Source organism: Miniopterus schreibersii (genome assembly GCF_964146895.1).
Source record: "Miniopterus schreibersii genome assembly, chromosome: 3".
Taxonomy (NCBI): Eukaryota; Metazoa; Chordata; class Mammalia; order Chiroptera; family Miniopteridae; genus Miniopterus; species Miniopterus schreibersii.
In genome coordinates, this window is record NC_138103.1 from 5,487,186 (window position 1) to 5,502,830 (window position 15,645).

General features: G+C 47.5%; 1 protein-coding gene across 1 annotated transcript in view; it reads left to right on the plus strand.

Moving 5' to 3' along the window:
• Nucleotides 1-9,013: 9,013 nt before the first annotated feature.
• The window catches only part of PDILT (protein disulfide isomerase like, testis expressed), a gene marked incomplete at its 3' end in the record, with an annotated part of 31,296 nt that continues 24,664 nt past the window's right edge, over nucleotides 9,014-15,645 (plus strand). The window contains exons 1-2 of the mRNA XM_081131702.1: nucleotides 9,014-9,221; nucleotides 13,680-13,886. Coding sequence (XP_080987828.1) covers nucleotides 9,017-9,221; nucleotides 13,680-13,886 — 412 coding nt within the window. The 5' untranslated portion in view covers nucleotides 9,014-9,016. The remainder of the gene's footprint in view (nucleotides 9,222-13,679; nucleotides 13,887-15,645) is intronic.

Sequence of the window (15,645 nt, forward strand, 5' to 3'; positions counted from 1 at the left end):
GAGGAGGGACTCGGTGTCCCACAGAGAGGAGGCTCAGGCCTCATCAACTGCCTGTCTTTGTAAGAGTTCAGGGTCACACTGGGTGCTCATCCTTCGCTGTATTTTGTTCCCCTGTGGCTCTAATTTCCTGGCTGAGCCAGGGTGGCCCATTTCCATGAGAGCAGGTCCTTTCCCTCTTGCCAAGGTTGGCCACAGGGAACCATCTCCTTGGCCCTCAAAGTTCACTTCCCCTGTGCCCAGTACCCTTCCTGGATCCAGGCAACAATCCTTAGCTCTGAATTTTCAGCCAGACCTAAAGGTGCACTTTACCGTCAGGGAGGTGGGTGGACTAATGACCTGTCTTCAGACAATTCAATCTCAATATCACACTCTCCGTAAGTATTTGATAAGAGTTGGGCAGCACATAGCTGGAGACCATAAAGTCTGACAATAATAAATGATGCTAATAATAATAACTGCCTTTTATTTATTCATTCAACAAACATTTCTGAGCATCCACTATCTGCTAGGCAAAGTAAATTATATGGAATTTAGAAGGTGATTAGTACTATGAAGAAAAATAAAATCTAGAAAGAGAACAGGGAGTGCCTAGGGGAACAGGCAATGATCATCGTATTTTTTTTATTTTTATTTTTTTAAATATATCTTTATTGATTTCAGAGAGAGGAAAGGAGAGGGAGAGAGAGATCTAGAAACATCAATGATGAGAGAGTCATTGATTGGCTGCAGCCCGCAACCTGGGCATGTGCCCTGACCAGGAATTGAACCCCGGTCGCCTGAATCCTAGGTCGATGCTTAACCGCTGAGCCACGCCCGGCTGGACAATAATTTTAAATTAAGTAGTGGTGAAAGGCCTGGCTGAGAAAAGTACCCTGAGGGGAGACTGGAGGAGAGGAGAGTGAGAGTGCGCACACCTGGGCGAGGAGCTGCCCGGCAGAGGGTGCTACGAGTGTACAAGCCCAGAGGTGCCAGGGTGATTGTCATATGGAAGGAATGTCAAGAAGGCCAGTGTGGCTGGCCCAGAGGGGGAGTGTGCCAGGAGGTAGGCCAGGGCTGGGCTTCCTTTCTTCCAGGTACCAGGCTGCTCACTTTGCAGATTTCCTCTCCTTTAGCCATTACAACAGCCCTGTGAGTTGTCCGTCATTTTACAGGTGAAGAGACTGAGTCTCAGAAAGCCCAATGACACACGCCCAAGGCCACACAGCCAATTAGTCAGGGCCTGGGATTCAATTTTCAACCTACAGGCACCAAGTTCAAGAATCTATGCCACACCCAGAGCCCCATGGTTTGTTTTGTTTCCAGCCTTTCAGATGATCTCTAGCCCCCTCCCCTCTCAGCAGGGATAGGGCAGGACCCCCTCTTACTCAACAATGGCCCATTCTTCCCCAGGGCCCCCTGGTCCTCCAGAACCCCAGAACTCAGAACCTTGCTGCTGAGGCTTGCTGTGGCCTTGTGTCCAGGGGACTTCGTTTCTGCCTCTGGGTTTCTTTAGAATACCCGGCTGCCTGTGGGTCTTGCTCTGTTCACAAAGCGAAGCCAGGAGGCAGCCCTTTGGACCTTAACTTCCCTCCTCAAGTGCCACAGAGTTTGCTGCCCCAACTTGGCTTGGCCCAGGGGGCCTGGGAGTGGCCAGGCTTTCTGCAGGTATGAGTTTGAGTGAAATGGCTATTTTGACTGATGCTAACAGGCCCTGTCCTGTCAGCCTTCCTTCTGCTAAGGTGGTTACAAATTTAACTGTGGATTTTAACATAGATGGCTGCACATCAGGATCACCTGGGGGGGCTTAAAAAAAAATGCTCAGACTCACCCCACCCAGACCAATGAAATATGAACCTGTTGGGTTTGGTTTCCAGCACCAGCATTTTTTCAAAGCTCAAGAGATTCTAATGGTGGGTCATAGATGAGAACCACTGATATGGATGGACCATGGAGCTTGTGGAGAATTAAAGTAGGTCATTTGTTCATTCATTAATTCAGCAACATGCGTTGAGCTTCAAATCTGGGCCGGACACTGTTCTAGGTGGCCAGGAAACCACAACGAACAGAGGCATTTATGTTAACAAGTGTAGAAACGTAAGTGAGGTACACGCAGAAATCATAATACAAAGTTTGAAGCAGACAGGGGTGATGTCACTGAGAGTGCTAGAAGCAGAGGTGGGGCAGACAGGGTGCCTAGAAAGACCCAATCTATGTGATGTCTGAAAAGGAAATCTCTAGCTGCTTAAAGGGGAAAGCAGAGACAATCAGCAAACGGGTAGCAGGGAGGCCACTGCTCCCTCTGCGGGAGAGCATGGTGGCTGGCGCGGGTCTGCAGGTGGAATGCTGGTGGAGATAAGGCCTATTTTAGTGCTCAGTGCCCAGGCCAGCTGGCAGCAAGCCCCTCATGTCAGCTATTGTTCTTACTACGCTTATTTATGAGCTTCCCATTGTGGCACTCTCTACTGTTGGGGGATGGAGAATGGACAAAGAAGCTAGGCTTGGAATTTGTGGGACTGGGGCTGAGGGTGCCCTGGGACACAGAGGGGCCACAAGGGACCTCAGGTCAGAGGGCAGGTGCAGGGAGAGCCGAGGTCCGTGGGCAGGGCCAGGAGCCAGGCTAAGGCTGAGGGCACAGTGCAGGGGATTAAGTCAGAATGAGGTCCGGAGTTGAGGGAAGCCCTGTGATGAGTTAAGGCTGAGATGCAGCCAGAGAGAGTCTCAGGAGAGAGAGCAAGAGGGAGAGGAAGTCACCACCTTCCCCCAAACCCCTGCCCTAATCCCAGCAACTTGAATAGTTCACTTATTTGCTCCTTTCAGTCAAATGACAACTTCTGAATAAAGCTTTCCATTTGGTCACCCTACTTAAAATGTCCACATTCCTCCCTCACCTTATCACTTTCAAATCTTTCCTGACTTAGTTGTTTTTTTTTCTTAGCACTTATCAGTATCTGACATACTATACATTTTATCTCTTTATCACTGTGTTTCCCTGTTCTAGGCTATAGGCTCCATGAACACAAGCAATAGTGTCTATTTAGTTCACTTCTGAATTCCTAATACCTATAATGGTACTTAACATATATTAAGACCTTAAAAAATATTTGATGAACAAGCGAATGAATGAATGAGTAAATGGGCAAGAGTCATGACTAGAGATGGCAGATGTCTGCCTGAGGAGGGCTTTCCACACCAGCGGGGGCTTCATATCTGTCCTGTAAGACTCGGGCATTAGAAGCATCCCAAGCCTGAGTTCCCACTTGCCCAGGTGCACAGGAAACCTACACCCCCCTCTTGGGCCTCCCACAGCTCCTTCCCCACGAATTGTTCAGGAACCCCTGGGGAATACTCTGTGGAGGGAGATGGTGAGAGAGACCATCTTGTGGTTCTCAACCTGTCCACAGATGATGGCACCAGATGCTAGACCTTGGTATTTGAATCTGGCTAAGAAAGAATTCAGAGCCAAGACTCAAATACAAGGGAAGGTTTATTTAGAAAGTCACAGAGGTAGCCCTGGTTAGTGTGGCTCAGTTGCTTAGGCGTTGGCCCATGCACCAAAAGGTCACAGGTTCAGATCCCGGTCAGGGCATGTGCCTGGGTTTCAGGCTCAATCCCCAGTAGGGGGTGTGCAGGAGGCAGCCAATTGATATTTCTCTCTCACATCAATGTTTCTCTCTCTCTTTCGCTCCCTTCCTCTCTCTCTAAAAATCAATAAAAACATATATATATATATATTTTTTAGAAAGTCTCAGGGGTAGAAGAAGTGAGCCATTAAAGAAGTGAACTAGCTGGGCTGTGTGGACACAGGAAATGTTACAAAGGCAAAAGAAGGGCCCTTGAAGCTTAGGAGAAAGAGAAAGAAGAGAGCACTGGGTTCTTCATCTTGAGGGTTTTTATGTGCTTCTCTAAAGGCAGGGATTTTAGGGGAGGTCTCTGGGGAGAATCTCAATGAAATATTCATCAGCTTTTCCAGGTGTGTCCATTCAGGGTCGTGGTCTCCACTAATAGGTCGGTGCCAAGGCAGGGGGTCATTAGGCATTGCAGCTGGTCCTGACGCAGTCATGGCGTCACTTCGGCTGGCTTTGCTGCTTTCCTGGTCCTGGAGATGAGACACAACTGAGGCCTAAATGTCATCTCTAGTTTGATCAAAACTGTCTCTGTGGTCAACAGATCTGAGGCTTTGTTCCTAAGATTATTTGATTTGGGTCAGAACCTCACTGCCCTGAGGGCCCAATGGTTAAGGGAGTGGTCGTGCAAGGGCTTGTATGGGAGTCTATGGGGCTATTCTCTGGCCCCCTGTTCCTCATGTAAGGGGGTCTATCACAGACTAGTGACATGTCAGGGGAGAAAAGGTCAGGGGAGGGTGTGAGCCACATAACAGGTGATATAAAAGGTCAGGGAGTCTAAAGGAAAATATTAGAGGAGGAAAGGTCACCCTGAGGGCGAAGTCCCACCCTACAATACCTATGTTCCCAGTTTTTCTCATTGCTAGCCACCCAGGGCTTTCCACCCTAGTGACCTTCTGTCCCTGGCCTATTGTATCTACTCTGCTCATGTCTGTTTAACTGCCAACTATATCAAACCTACAGACTTTGCAATTGAATTACCTGGAAGGCTTAAGAGACACAACAACCAATGATAATACACAAATATTGTTTGGACCCCAATTCAAACAAACTTAAAGTTTATGAGTTAATCGGGGTAATTCACATACTGTCTGGATAGTTGCTGATATGAAGGAGTTATTGCTAATTTGTAAGTAAGATGATGGTATTGTGATTATGTTTTATCAAAAATTCTTATCTTTTAGAGATACATGATGAAATATTTATGGACACAGTGATATGCTTAGGACTGGCTTCAAAATGATCCAGGGCTGTGAGCATATGAGAATATAAATGAAATAAAATAAAGCACAAATTCTTTATCATATCCTCACAGCTACCCAGGGAGGCAGGGGCTATTCACCCAATCTGCAGCAGGGGATGTTAAGTCCTGATCATGTACTTTGTAAATTTGAAAATCTGTGAACACTTCGATGTCCAAGACCTAAGGTGTGAGTGTAAGATGTGGGCATGACGTCAGTGTGGAATGGTGACTTAGACCCTAGGTTAGCAAACTTTTCTTATAGAAGGCCAGATAAATATTTTTTCTTTGCTGGTCACAGAGGGTCTTTACTGCAGTTGCATACTCAACTTGTTACAGTAGAAGCAGCCATAGACAACAGTAAAGATTTGGGCAAGGCTGTGATTCAGTAACACTGTGTTTGCAAGAACAGGCAATGTGGACCAGATGGCTGACCCCAGGTTTAGCCAGAAGCATTGGGCTTAGAAATACCTGAGCCCAGGTGTTGCTTCTTCATCTACCAGCTGGGTGAGCTTTGATAGGTCTGCACCTTTGTAAAGTGGGCATCATAATTGTACCTACCACAAACAGGCCGTGAGGATTAGTGAGCTGGCAAGTGTAAAGCCCAACACTAGCTGAATGCATATGATTTACTTGTGACTATGGGCAGGCATGAAATTGGGTATTAGGCCCGCAGGTCAGCAAAAAGACCCAGGGCTGGGTTGCAGAGCAGAGAAGAGACAGAGGATAGGGCCCCTACAATATTGTGATTTATAAGAAATATATATATTTGGTCTTTCAGATGACCAAAATATATTTTTCAGATATATGTGGCCTTCATCCACAGTCCCTGGCTCACAGGTCCCCAAACCCTTGGAATTTCCTGAGCATCTTTTCTTAGGACATTTGGTCTCTCCTTCTCACTTCCTGAAATCCTTTCAGAGCCATAGAGGTGGGATGGGCTCATAACAAGCCCTTTCCACCACTAGGTTTATGTTAAGGAGGTGACTTGGAAAGCACCTAAGAATGAGGCTGGTTACCAGGGGAACTGACCATAAATACAATAGGGGGAATACAACTCCTTGACCTCCAGGGAGGGGAGAGGGGCTGAAGATTGAATCAATGACCAATGACCAATGATTTAATCAATTGTGCCTATGTAATGTAGCCTCCATAAACACCCAGAAAGACATGTTTGGAGAGCTTTCAGGTTGGGAGAACAGGCCACTTCCAAGTGTTGTCATGTAGGACCCCAAACTCCATGGAGGCAGAAGCTCCTTTGTTTGGGACCTTGCCCTGTGTATTTCTTCATATGGCTGTTAATTCATATCCTTTAATATCCTTTGTAATAAACCAGTAATCTAGTGAGTAAACAAGTTTCCTGAGTTCTGTGAGCTGCCCAAGCAAATTCATCAAATCCAAAGAGGGGTTGTAGGAACTGTTAGGGTTTAGCCAGTGACACAGCTGTGAAAGAATTCACAACTAAAAGAAGAGATGCAAAGAGGAAGTTTATTTTACTTTCCAAGAGAAAAAAGGGCCAAATATTGCTAGTCAATACAGGGCAGGGAACAAAGGGTGGCCTGCTCTTTTAAGCAGTGGCTGTTGCTAAGCAACAAGGAAGGGAGGGGATTCTGTTGGGTTGAGCAGATACTAGGGGGGTTGTCTTGAAAAGTTACAGTTTGTTTGCTTTCCATCAGGCAAATGTCCTGGGGAGGTGTCTTACCAGTATTTTCCCCAAACCTATAAAACATACTTAGAGCAGAAGTTATGGAGAGTTCAAAAGAGGCTTGTTTGAAGGGGAAGTGGGGGGTGGGGGGGACTTTCTTCTAACTGGAGACTCCTTGGTGTGAATTATCCCTGAGATGTAAAAACAGCAGGGAGGAGAGGGATGCTTATCTTTTCCCACAGTTTGAACAGAGGAGCTGTTTGAATAAAAAAGGAAAGCCTTTTTCTGTCCTTACAGGAACTTCTGACTTATAGGCAGTCAGTCAGAAGCACAGGTGACACCCTGGAGTTGGGATTGGCACCTGAAGTGGAGGAAGATCTTGTGGGACCTGGCTCTTAACCTGTGAAATCTGATGCTATCTCTGGGCAGACAGTGTAAGAACTGAGTTAAATTCTTGGATATCTTGCTGGGTGTCTGAGAATTGCTTGTTGGTGTGGGAACACACACACACACACACACACACACACACACACACACACACACACACACACGTTGAAATTGAGTTCAGGAAGCCAAAAGAGCCCCTTTTCAGGACCCAGAAGCATCAAAGCTCTAGCCACTCCTCCTGATCCTCCTGTTGGTGGACAGGCAAGCTGTTCCCTCTATCAACACATGTGCTTCCAAACCCAGAGTCTATAGCATATACCCTTAGAGCCATCCCTTTCTTTCTAAAAAGCCCATTCTCTCAGTCTGAGCCCTGGATCGCCTGGTACCTGCTGTGAGTTTCAAAGGCCTGTTTTGGAACCCAAATCAAAAGTCAATTCTACTCTGAGGCTTGCCATAGAGAGGTGATGGCATGGAAAGCACTAGAATGTGGAGCTGCAGGTTCTTATAACATTTAGCACTGAGAATTGGTAACAATTCACTATATATTGGGCCATAAAATTCCATTAGATTTTTTTTTAATTTATTTTTTGATATGTCTTTATTGATTTCAGAGAGAGGAAATGAGAGGGGAGAGAGAGAGACAGAAACATCAATGATGAGAGAGTCATTGATGGGCTGCAGCCCGCAACCCGGGCATGTGCCCTGACCAGGAATCAAACCCCGATAGCCTGGATCCCAGGTCGACATTCAACAGCTGAGCAACGCCCAGCAGGGCCATTAGATTTATTTTTATAAAAAATTCTCAGTTTGCCAAACACATTTCTCAGGTAAATCTCAAATATTCATTCACTCATTCATTCCACTCATTCATTTTCTTACCATAAACGCCAGGTGCTAGAAATACTGCAGTCAACAAAGAAGTTAAGATCCTCATCAATCTAACCTGAAGGGTTGACTGGACTATGTCTGCCCTACATCTTCTTATCTAAGACACTCCCGCGGCCTGTGTGCTGCACAGGAGAGCAGCTCTGCGCTTGAGCAGCTCGTGCAGCCTGACCCCCCTCTCCAAGTTGTTAGGAGATACATGCTATTAGGGAGAGAGGCAGCTTCTCACCAGGTCATCCTCCTCACAGTTAAGAATTGCCTCCACACCCCTGCAATAAAAAAGAGAGAGAGAGAAAGAGGAAAGGAAACCATGTTATAGATCTAATATGTACTTTTATGGGAAGATATCTAGGATATATTTCATACTATTGAATAATAAAATCATAACACCAAACAATATGCATACTGGATTCCATAGGCGTTTTCAACACCTATAACAGTGTCAATTTACTTCAGACTGTTAACCATAGCTTTCTCAAGGATGGGATTATGGGAGAGATTTTTATTTTCTATTTAATGTATTTTTATTGTATTTGTTGGCAGTTTTATAAATGTGTACTCTAGTCATGACTTTTTTTTTTTTTAATATGTCTTTATTGATTTCAGAGAGAGGAAAGGAGAAGGAGAGAGAGAGATAGAAATATCAATGATGAGAGAATCATTGATCGGCTAGCCCGCAACCCGGGCATGTGCCCTGACCGGGAGTCAAACCCCAGTCGCTTGGATCCTAGGTCGATGCTCAACCACTGAGCCATGCCCAGCCGGGTGATGACTTTTAAAAGACATAATTACACTAGAGGAAAAACCTGTTCAAAAATAAAATGGGGTACACTGTGAAGTAGTGAGCTTCCTGTGATAAGGAGCATTCAAGCAGGAGCTGGAGGAGCATGAAGCAGAGGCTGTGATGGGGGACTGGACCAGTTAGCTCTGAGATCCAGAGGTTCACCCTAGGACTCATCTATTAAAGGACTCGCTTAGTGTCTGGTGTGCCAGTGGGCTCAGCCGCTGGCATGTGGTTTGGCTTCTTGCTGCTCTGAGTGGGGCCCTGCATCTCTGAGCCACCCTTGCACAGTTTACTCAAGCCCTGAGGTTACCCTGCCAAGCTGCGGGCATTGCTAAGGAGAGAGTGGGCCATGCTCAGGCCACATTCTCCACGCAGGGGCTGGCGGGCAGGGAAGGACATGCGGAGGGGGTGACGGTGTGGCCCCCCCGTGCTGATAAGGGCTCCTATTTCTCCTCCTGCCCTGCAGGACAGCCATGGAGCTTCTCTGGAGGTCTTTGCTGCTGGTGGGCACTTGTGTCTCTGCAGTCCAGGGTTTTCCAGAGGACAGCACCATGGAGGACATTGACATCAACATGTCCCAGCCCTTGCACATCGCGGAGGAAGGCAACCTGATGGTGCTGACACCCGCTGGCCTCGCCCACATGCTCAGCCAGACCCGCTTCCTCATGGTGATTTTCCGTGAGTGCTCCCCACTCCTGGGGGGTGGGTGATGGATGGGGTGAGACCTGCCTCCTTGCTCCTGGAGGACAGAGGAGTTTTATACGTTTATATGAGAACACATATTATTAATATTTTAAAAAATAATGCGTATGTCACATCATTCCCAATTTCCAAATGAGAATACAAGTGCAGGGAGATTAAACAATTTGCATTTGAATTAACTTTCCTTCAGCCCATAATATTCTCCATTAATGAGGCAAAGAGAAAAGGGAAGGTCTTCCTGAGAAGGAGACAATTCAGCAAAGACCTGAGGGCAGGAAGGCAGCAACCCACGCAGATATCTGGAAGGAGGGCATTTCGGGCAGCAAAAACAAGTGCAAAGGCCCTGGGGCAGAAATGTGCCACAGTGGCTGAAGCTGAGCTGCTGAAGAGAAGGGTAGGAGGAAGTAAGGTTATAAGGATGAACAGCAGAACCTTCAGGGCCTTGAAAGCCATCGCAGTGGTCAGAGGAATTTGTTGGCTGGCCCCTGAGGAGCTAGAAAGGGTTGATGACCACCCTGAAGTCCTCACCACCTGTGAGCACCTTTGTACACTGTAAATGGCCTTATGGAATGGGGAAGAGGGTTATTTTTAAAATACTTTTCCATGCTTGGTCTGAAGCTTGGTCTAAAATAAGGTTTCCCATCCTTAGCAATATTGACATTTTTGCTGGATAATTCTTCGCTGTGTGTGTTGGGGTGGGGGTAGTGCCCTGTACATTGTGGCCAGTAGCATTCCAGCTGTGATGAGCAGAAATGTCTCCAGACATGGCCACATGTTCCCCGTTGAGAACCAGTCTAAAGAGAGGCAGGCTCCAGCTTCCTGTGTGGAGAGCTGATCTCCAATCCCCGCACTCACACCTCCCGCACCCATCAGCCCCTCCCTTGGCTCACATTGGCTGCTCAGAAAAGGGAACCCAGGGTTATCTACTAAAGACCCAGGCAAATGCGGATTCTAGGTCCATTACCCACGAACACGTCTACACACTATGCAGGCAGACAGAGAACCAGAGCCTATTCCCATTCACTGACCACGTGGTAGGCTGAAGCCTTGGGCTGGGTGACCTGCCTGGTCACCCTTGCCTTCCTTTACTCAGGAACCAGAGCATCTGCTGAATATCTAGACATCTCCATAGGACCCTCCCTTCCCAGAGAGACCCCTGTCAGAGCAAGGCCAAAGGTTGCCCACCTCTGTCCCCTTCATGGCTCATGTTTACTGAGCACTTCTGTGCCAGAGCTTTGCTTCCTATGTAGGATCAGCCTAAGGTGTAGGACCTATTAATTCCCCATTATATAGATAAAGAAACCGAGGCACAGCGATGTTTTAGAAAACATCTGACCTGGGCCTCAAGTACTGTAAATCGCCATAACTGTTTTACGAGCTAACATAAGGAATTCTCATTCAGTGAGTCCCCCATTTGTGCCAGACAATGACCTCAGTAGAACTCAAGGCCTGAGCAAGGCTGTGCCTGTAGGAGCGCTTGGCCTCCCAGCAAAGGGCTCCCTGAGCATCTGGGCACTGCTCTGCCCAAGCAGCAATGTCCATGGTCTCCACGCCCTGACCAGACTGGCATTTCCAGTTGACCAGTCCAGGACATAGCTCTGAGACCTGAGGGGTGTATCTCGCCCTGACGTCGTCGTCGTCATCATCATCATCATCATCATCATCATCATCCTTCTGGTTGCTCAGGTCAAAAACCCCGGAGTCCCCTTGATTCCTCTCTCACTCACATTCCACACCTAACCCATCAGTAAATCCAGTCGGCTCCTCCACAGTGCCTTTAGGCTCTGACCACTTCTCATCCCTCCATTGCTACTACCCCAGCTCAAGCCAAAACCGTCTCTCCCCTGGGTTATTACATTGCTTCCCGCTGGCCTCCCTGGACCCACTCTTTCCCCTTTGATTTAATCTCCACATAACATCCAGAAAAATCCAGTAAAAAAGTAAGTCAGGTCATATCTCACCCTGCCCCAAACCCTCCAGTATCTTCCACAACCCTCAGAGGAAAGGCCAAAGTCTGTTCAGTGGCCTGCAAGGCCCTACCTCAGGACCTTTGCACTTACGGTTCCTCTGCCTGGCACACTTCCCTTCAGATATCCATATAGCTTGCTCTTTCACCTCCTTCAGGCTTTATTAAAATGTCCCTTCTCAATGTGGCCTCCGTTAGCCTCCCTCCTTAAACTCAAACCCTTGACACCCTGCATCTCCAGCTCTGCCTCTTCTTTCTCCATGGCATTTAACAGCTAACAGAGAATATATCTTCCTTCTTTATTTTATTTTCTGCCTTCTCCAACGAGAGCAGAGATTTTTATCAGTTCATTGTTCAATCCCCAGGACCTAGGGCGGTGCCTGGCACAGGGCAGATCCTAAAATAGATTTGCTGGCTGGCTGGCTGGATAGAAGGATAGATGGGTAAATGCCCATTACTATTATTGGCAGGTCCTTTCCTTTAGCTCTCAGACCCCAGCACTCCAGCTGTCACAACCTCTTTCTCTCACTTTCATTTTGGGTGCTTGGGAGCACTGAGCTGTGTGTGGAACCTCGGAAAGCTCCACTGTTTGGACATTTAGTTATTCCATGTGCTTCTCTTGGCCTGAGCTTCTTGCCTTAGAAACTCAGGTTTGCAGGCTCCCAATCAACAGTCCTGAGCCGGGCACCACGGAATCTACGAGGAAGCAGGGGAGAGGCCCACAGGCTGGAGCAGCTGGCAGCGGGCCAGTGCCAGCTGGTAGTGATGGACCGGGGTATTGAAGGCAACCGTGGTCACAAAGCAGACAGCGGACAGGCATCAATCCAGGAGGGAGCGAAAAGTCCCACTTCCCATTCATTGATTGGGAGTTTAATAAAAACGATTGTTCACTTTCAGGTTCCGTTGCAGGAGCAGGTGTCCTGCCTGGCAGTGGGCACGTGCCAGCTGCCCGGGCCCAGCTTTCTGGGTTTTGCTTTACAAAAGACCTCTCTGTTGACCGTGAAACTTGTCTGTGGCAGTGGAGGTGATTTCCTGTTTCTCTAAGTGCTCCAGATGGACAAGAGTGTTTGAAAAAGATAAAGTGTTCTGGCTAAAAAAGGAGCCAGTGACCCCCTGCCCTGGCTCGGCCCGCCTTCCGCAGACCTCAGGTGGTGAGGGACCTGTGGGCTCACAGTGTTCTCAGGAAGAAGAAAGGCACCTGTGACTGCCTTTCAGTCCCCGTGCCTTAGGGCAGGAAGGCCTGCCTACTCCCAGGATGCCACCCGCTGGCTCCCTGGGGCTGTTTGTGGAGAGGGCTCCTGTCCCTCCCCCACCCCCTGCCCAGCAGTGTGGGGGCCTCGCAATGTGAGGGCCCGGAGTTTTTTAATTTAAATTTTTATTAAAGTGTAGTTGGCATACAATGTTATGTTAGTTTCAGGTGGACAACACAGAGATTCTGTATTTATGTCTCTTACCATGTGATCACCAGCCTAGTAACCATCTGTCACTGTACAAATCTTAATCCAGAGTGTGAGGTCTTTTTGACATCCCCTCCAAGGGGGTGGGCTCAGAGGGGGCCGGGGAGCTTCATAACCCCTCCCTATACCCCCCCCCACTCTTGGCCTTCCTTACTTGGGAGTCCCCTGTCATATTTTAAGCTGCTACAGGGCTCAGGGGTCCAGTTTGGCCTGTTAGCTCCAGGACTGTCCACCAGATGGTGCTCACGCTCTCCCATTCTGTCTCCCTGCTGCTCCCCTGTAATTTCGGACCATAGAAATTTTACAATAATAATAACAGTAGCTATTATATATGTATATTATAATGTATAATATATTTATATGTACACATTTATATACATTATATATTATATTTACATGTAATCATATATAATATTAATATGTTAATGTACAATAACAGTAGTGCTAAGGGTTAGGCGGGCCTGGTGGAGGTTAGAGAGCCAGCTGCATGGGTGCGGATCCTGGCTGTCTCTGCCACTTGCCCTTGGGCAAATAGGTCATTTTGTTGTTATCAGTTTCCTCATCTACACAATTGAGATAATAATACCTGCTCCATAGGGGTACTGGAAGGATTAAAAGGCTTACTCCATGTCAAGTGTAAAGTGCTTAGAAATATAAAGCTCTGTATAACTGATTGTTAAGTGACCCTTTGATTGTGACAACTCTAAAAGTAGACACTATGTTCCCTACTTTCCTAGGGGGAAAGTGGAGCTTAGAGAGAATATGTTGCCCAAAGCTGCATTGCTTCTAGCAATGCTGAAAACCTTCCCCCCCCCCCCCCCCCCAAAACTCTGGTATGTGTCTTCCAAACCGACCAATTTCAGGAACTGTGTGTCACATTTCTGAAAATTCACCCAGTATCAGCAGAGCACGAGAAAGGCCCATGAGCTAAGTAGCCAAACTAAGCCTCTTCCTTGGGACACAGGAGGGGGAGAGGCTCTAGCAAATTCTGCTTCCCACTGGCTCTTTCAGACAATCCATCCTCAAAGCAATCCAGGAACCTAGCTGAGGAGCTGGGCAAAGCCATGGAGATCGTGGGCAAAGGCAAGAATGGGGTCAGCTTTGGCAAAGTGGACATCACGGTTGAGAAGGAACTTCGTCAGGAGTTTGACATTCAGAAGGCCCCGGAGTTGAAGCTGTTTTTTGAGGGCAACAGGTTGGAGCCCATCAGCTGCAAAGGTAATGGTGCTTGCGTGTCAGTCAAGGTAACATTAGCTATGAAAACACATAAATGCCAGCATTTCAGTGGTTTAAAAAAATTAAGAATTTAGTTATTGCTCGTGTAAAACCCATTTGGCAACCAGAGAGTAGAGGTGGGGGATCTGTTTCTCACAGTCTTTCAAAGACCCAGGCTCCTTCCAGCTTGTGGCTCTGTCTTCCCTTAGGGTCTGCTGTTTCCTTTGTGTATTCTGCCAGCAACAGGGGCAAGGAGGCAGAGAACCGCCACTGGTTGTGTTCATGGCCCAGGCCTGGGAATGGCAAACATCACTTTTTAGTCTCTTTACATTAACCAAAACTCTGTTACATGACTCCACCAACAGGCTGAGAAGTACGTGTCCATAAGAAAAAGAACACAGATTTCTGTGACATGTAGCTACATCTCTCTACAGCTTGCATCTCAGCTAGTGGATCCTAGAAGCACCATGAGGTGCTTGGTTTATAAACCACCAGAGACCAGAGAGTGAATTCCTAACTTCATGTAACCGCCCGCCACCCCAATCTTCTACTCTAGAATAATTTTGGTCCCAGGCCAAGGAAGCACTGGCTGCCAAAAGGGAGAATGAGAGATGACAGAACAGGACAGGTTTGGGGCAGGGTGACCACCTGACTCTATTGCTTCTAATGATCCATTTCATTCATTAACTCAGTCATTCGCTTATTCAATGCTCTTTTATTGGGAACCTATCATGTGTCGAGCCCTATCTTGATGTTGAAAATGCATGAAGAATTATGTGCCTCAGTGGCACACGATAGGTCCTAATTTTAAAAAGTGTTAACTATATGAATGTGTAAACGCATGCATAATATGTAGATGAACGGAACAATGCTGACGAGTGCAGGGGAGCCCAGCACAGCCTGTTCTATGCCGGTAGAGTGTTCCCATTATACGTGTGTGAAATGATTGAATCTCAGGAAACTGAGATTGTCTGTTGCAGGGCCTGGTGTTCAGCAGGTCTGCAACAAACCTGCTTAAGTGTTGTTGCAAGAACCAGGAGACCCAGGGAGTGCCACCACCTGCAGGGGCTGCAGGATGCCTTGCAGTTCTCAGAACAGACACAAAGGGGCATGAGACACACAGGCCAGACTCGCAGAGGAAGGTGCAGCAGAGGAAGTGCCAGTTTCAGGACAGGTTATATAAAAGACCTGGCAAGTGCTGCGGGCTTGTGGGAGGTGGCCTGTGAATGGGGGGAGAAAAGAGATAGAGGGAGAGAGGGCAGGAGCAGTGAGAGAAGAGAGAGAAGGTTGTTCCTACAGATAGTGACGGAATGACAATCCTCAACAACAGTGACTCATTGATTGCAAGCAAAAACCCCTTATGGCACAAGAAATGAGAAGCCCCACGTTACTTTGTCGAAGTCCTGACTTCACTTAGAGGCAGCAAGGTGACAATATGGCAACTTCCATACTGTCTGAGCCTCTTTGTGGTGGAAGCCAGCTCCTGGTACCTCCTGTGACCAGCAGGAAACTTCATCATCGCCTCCCCCTGGCAGCCTCCCTTGACTGAGCAGGTTGGGCCAGGGTGCCTGCCCCTGTTGTGCGTCCCCCTCAAGCCCCCACTCCACAGAATTGTATCTGTTCCTCACTGTCTTCTCTACTGAGCTCACGAGGTCAGGGGCCAATTCAGGGAACTCTGGCTTTGAATTCTCACTATGTGCTTGAGACACAATCAGTTCGTGTCTAATTTTGATTCCCTTGTCTGTAAGATGAGGATGGTGAG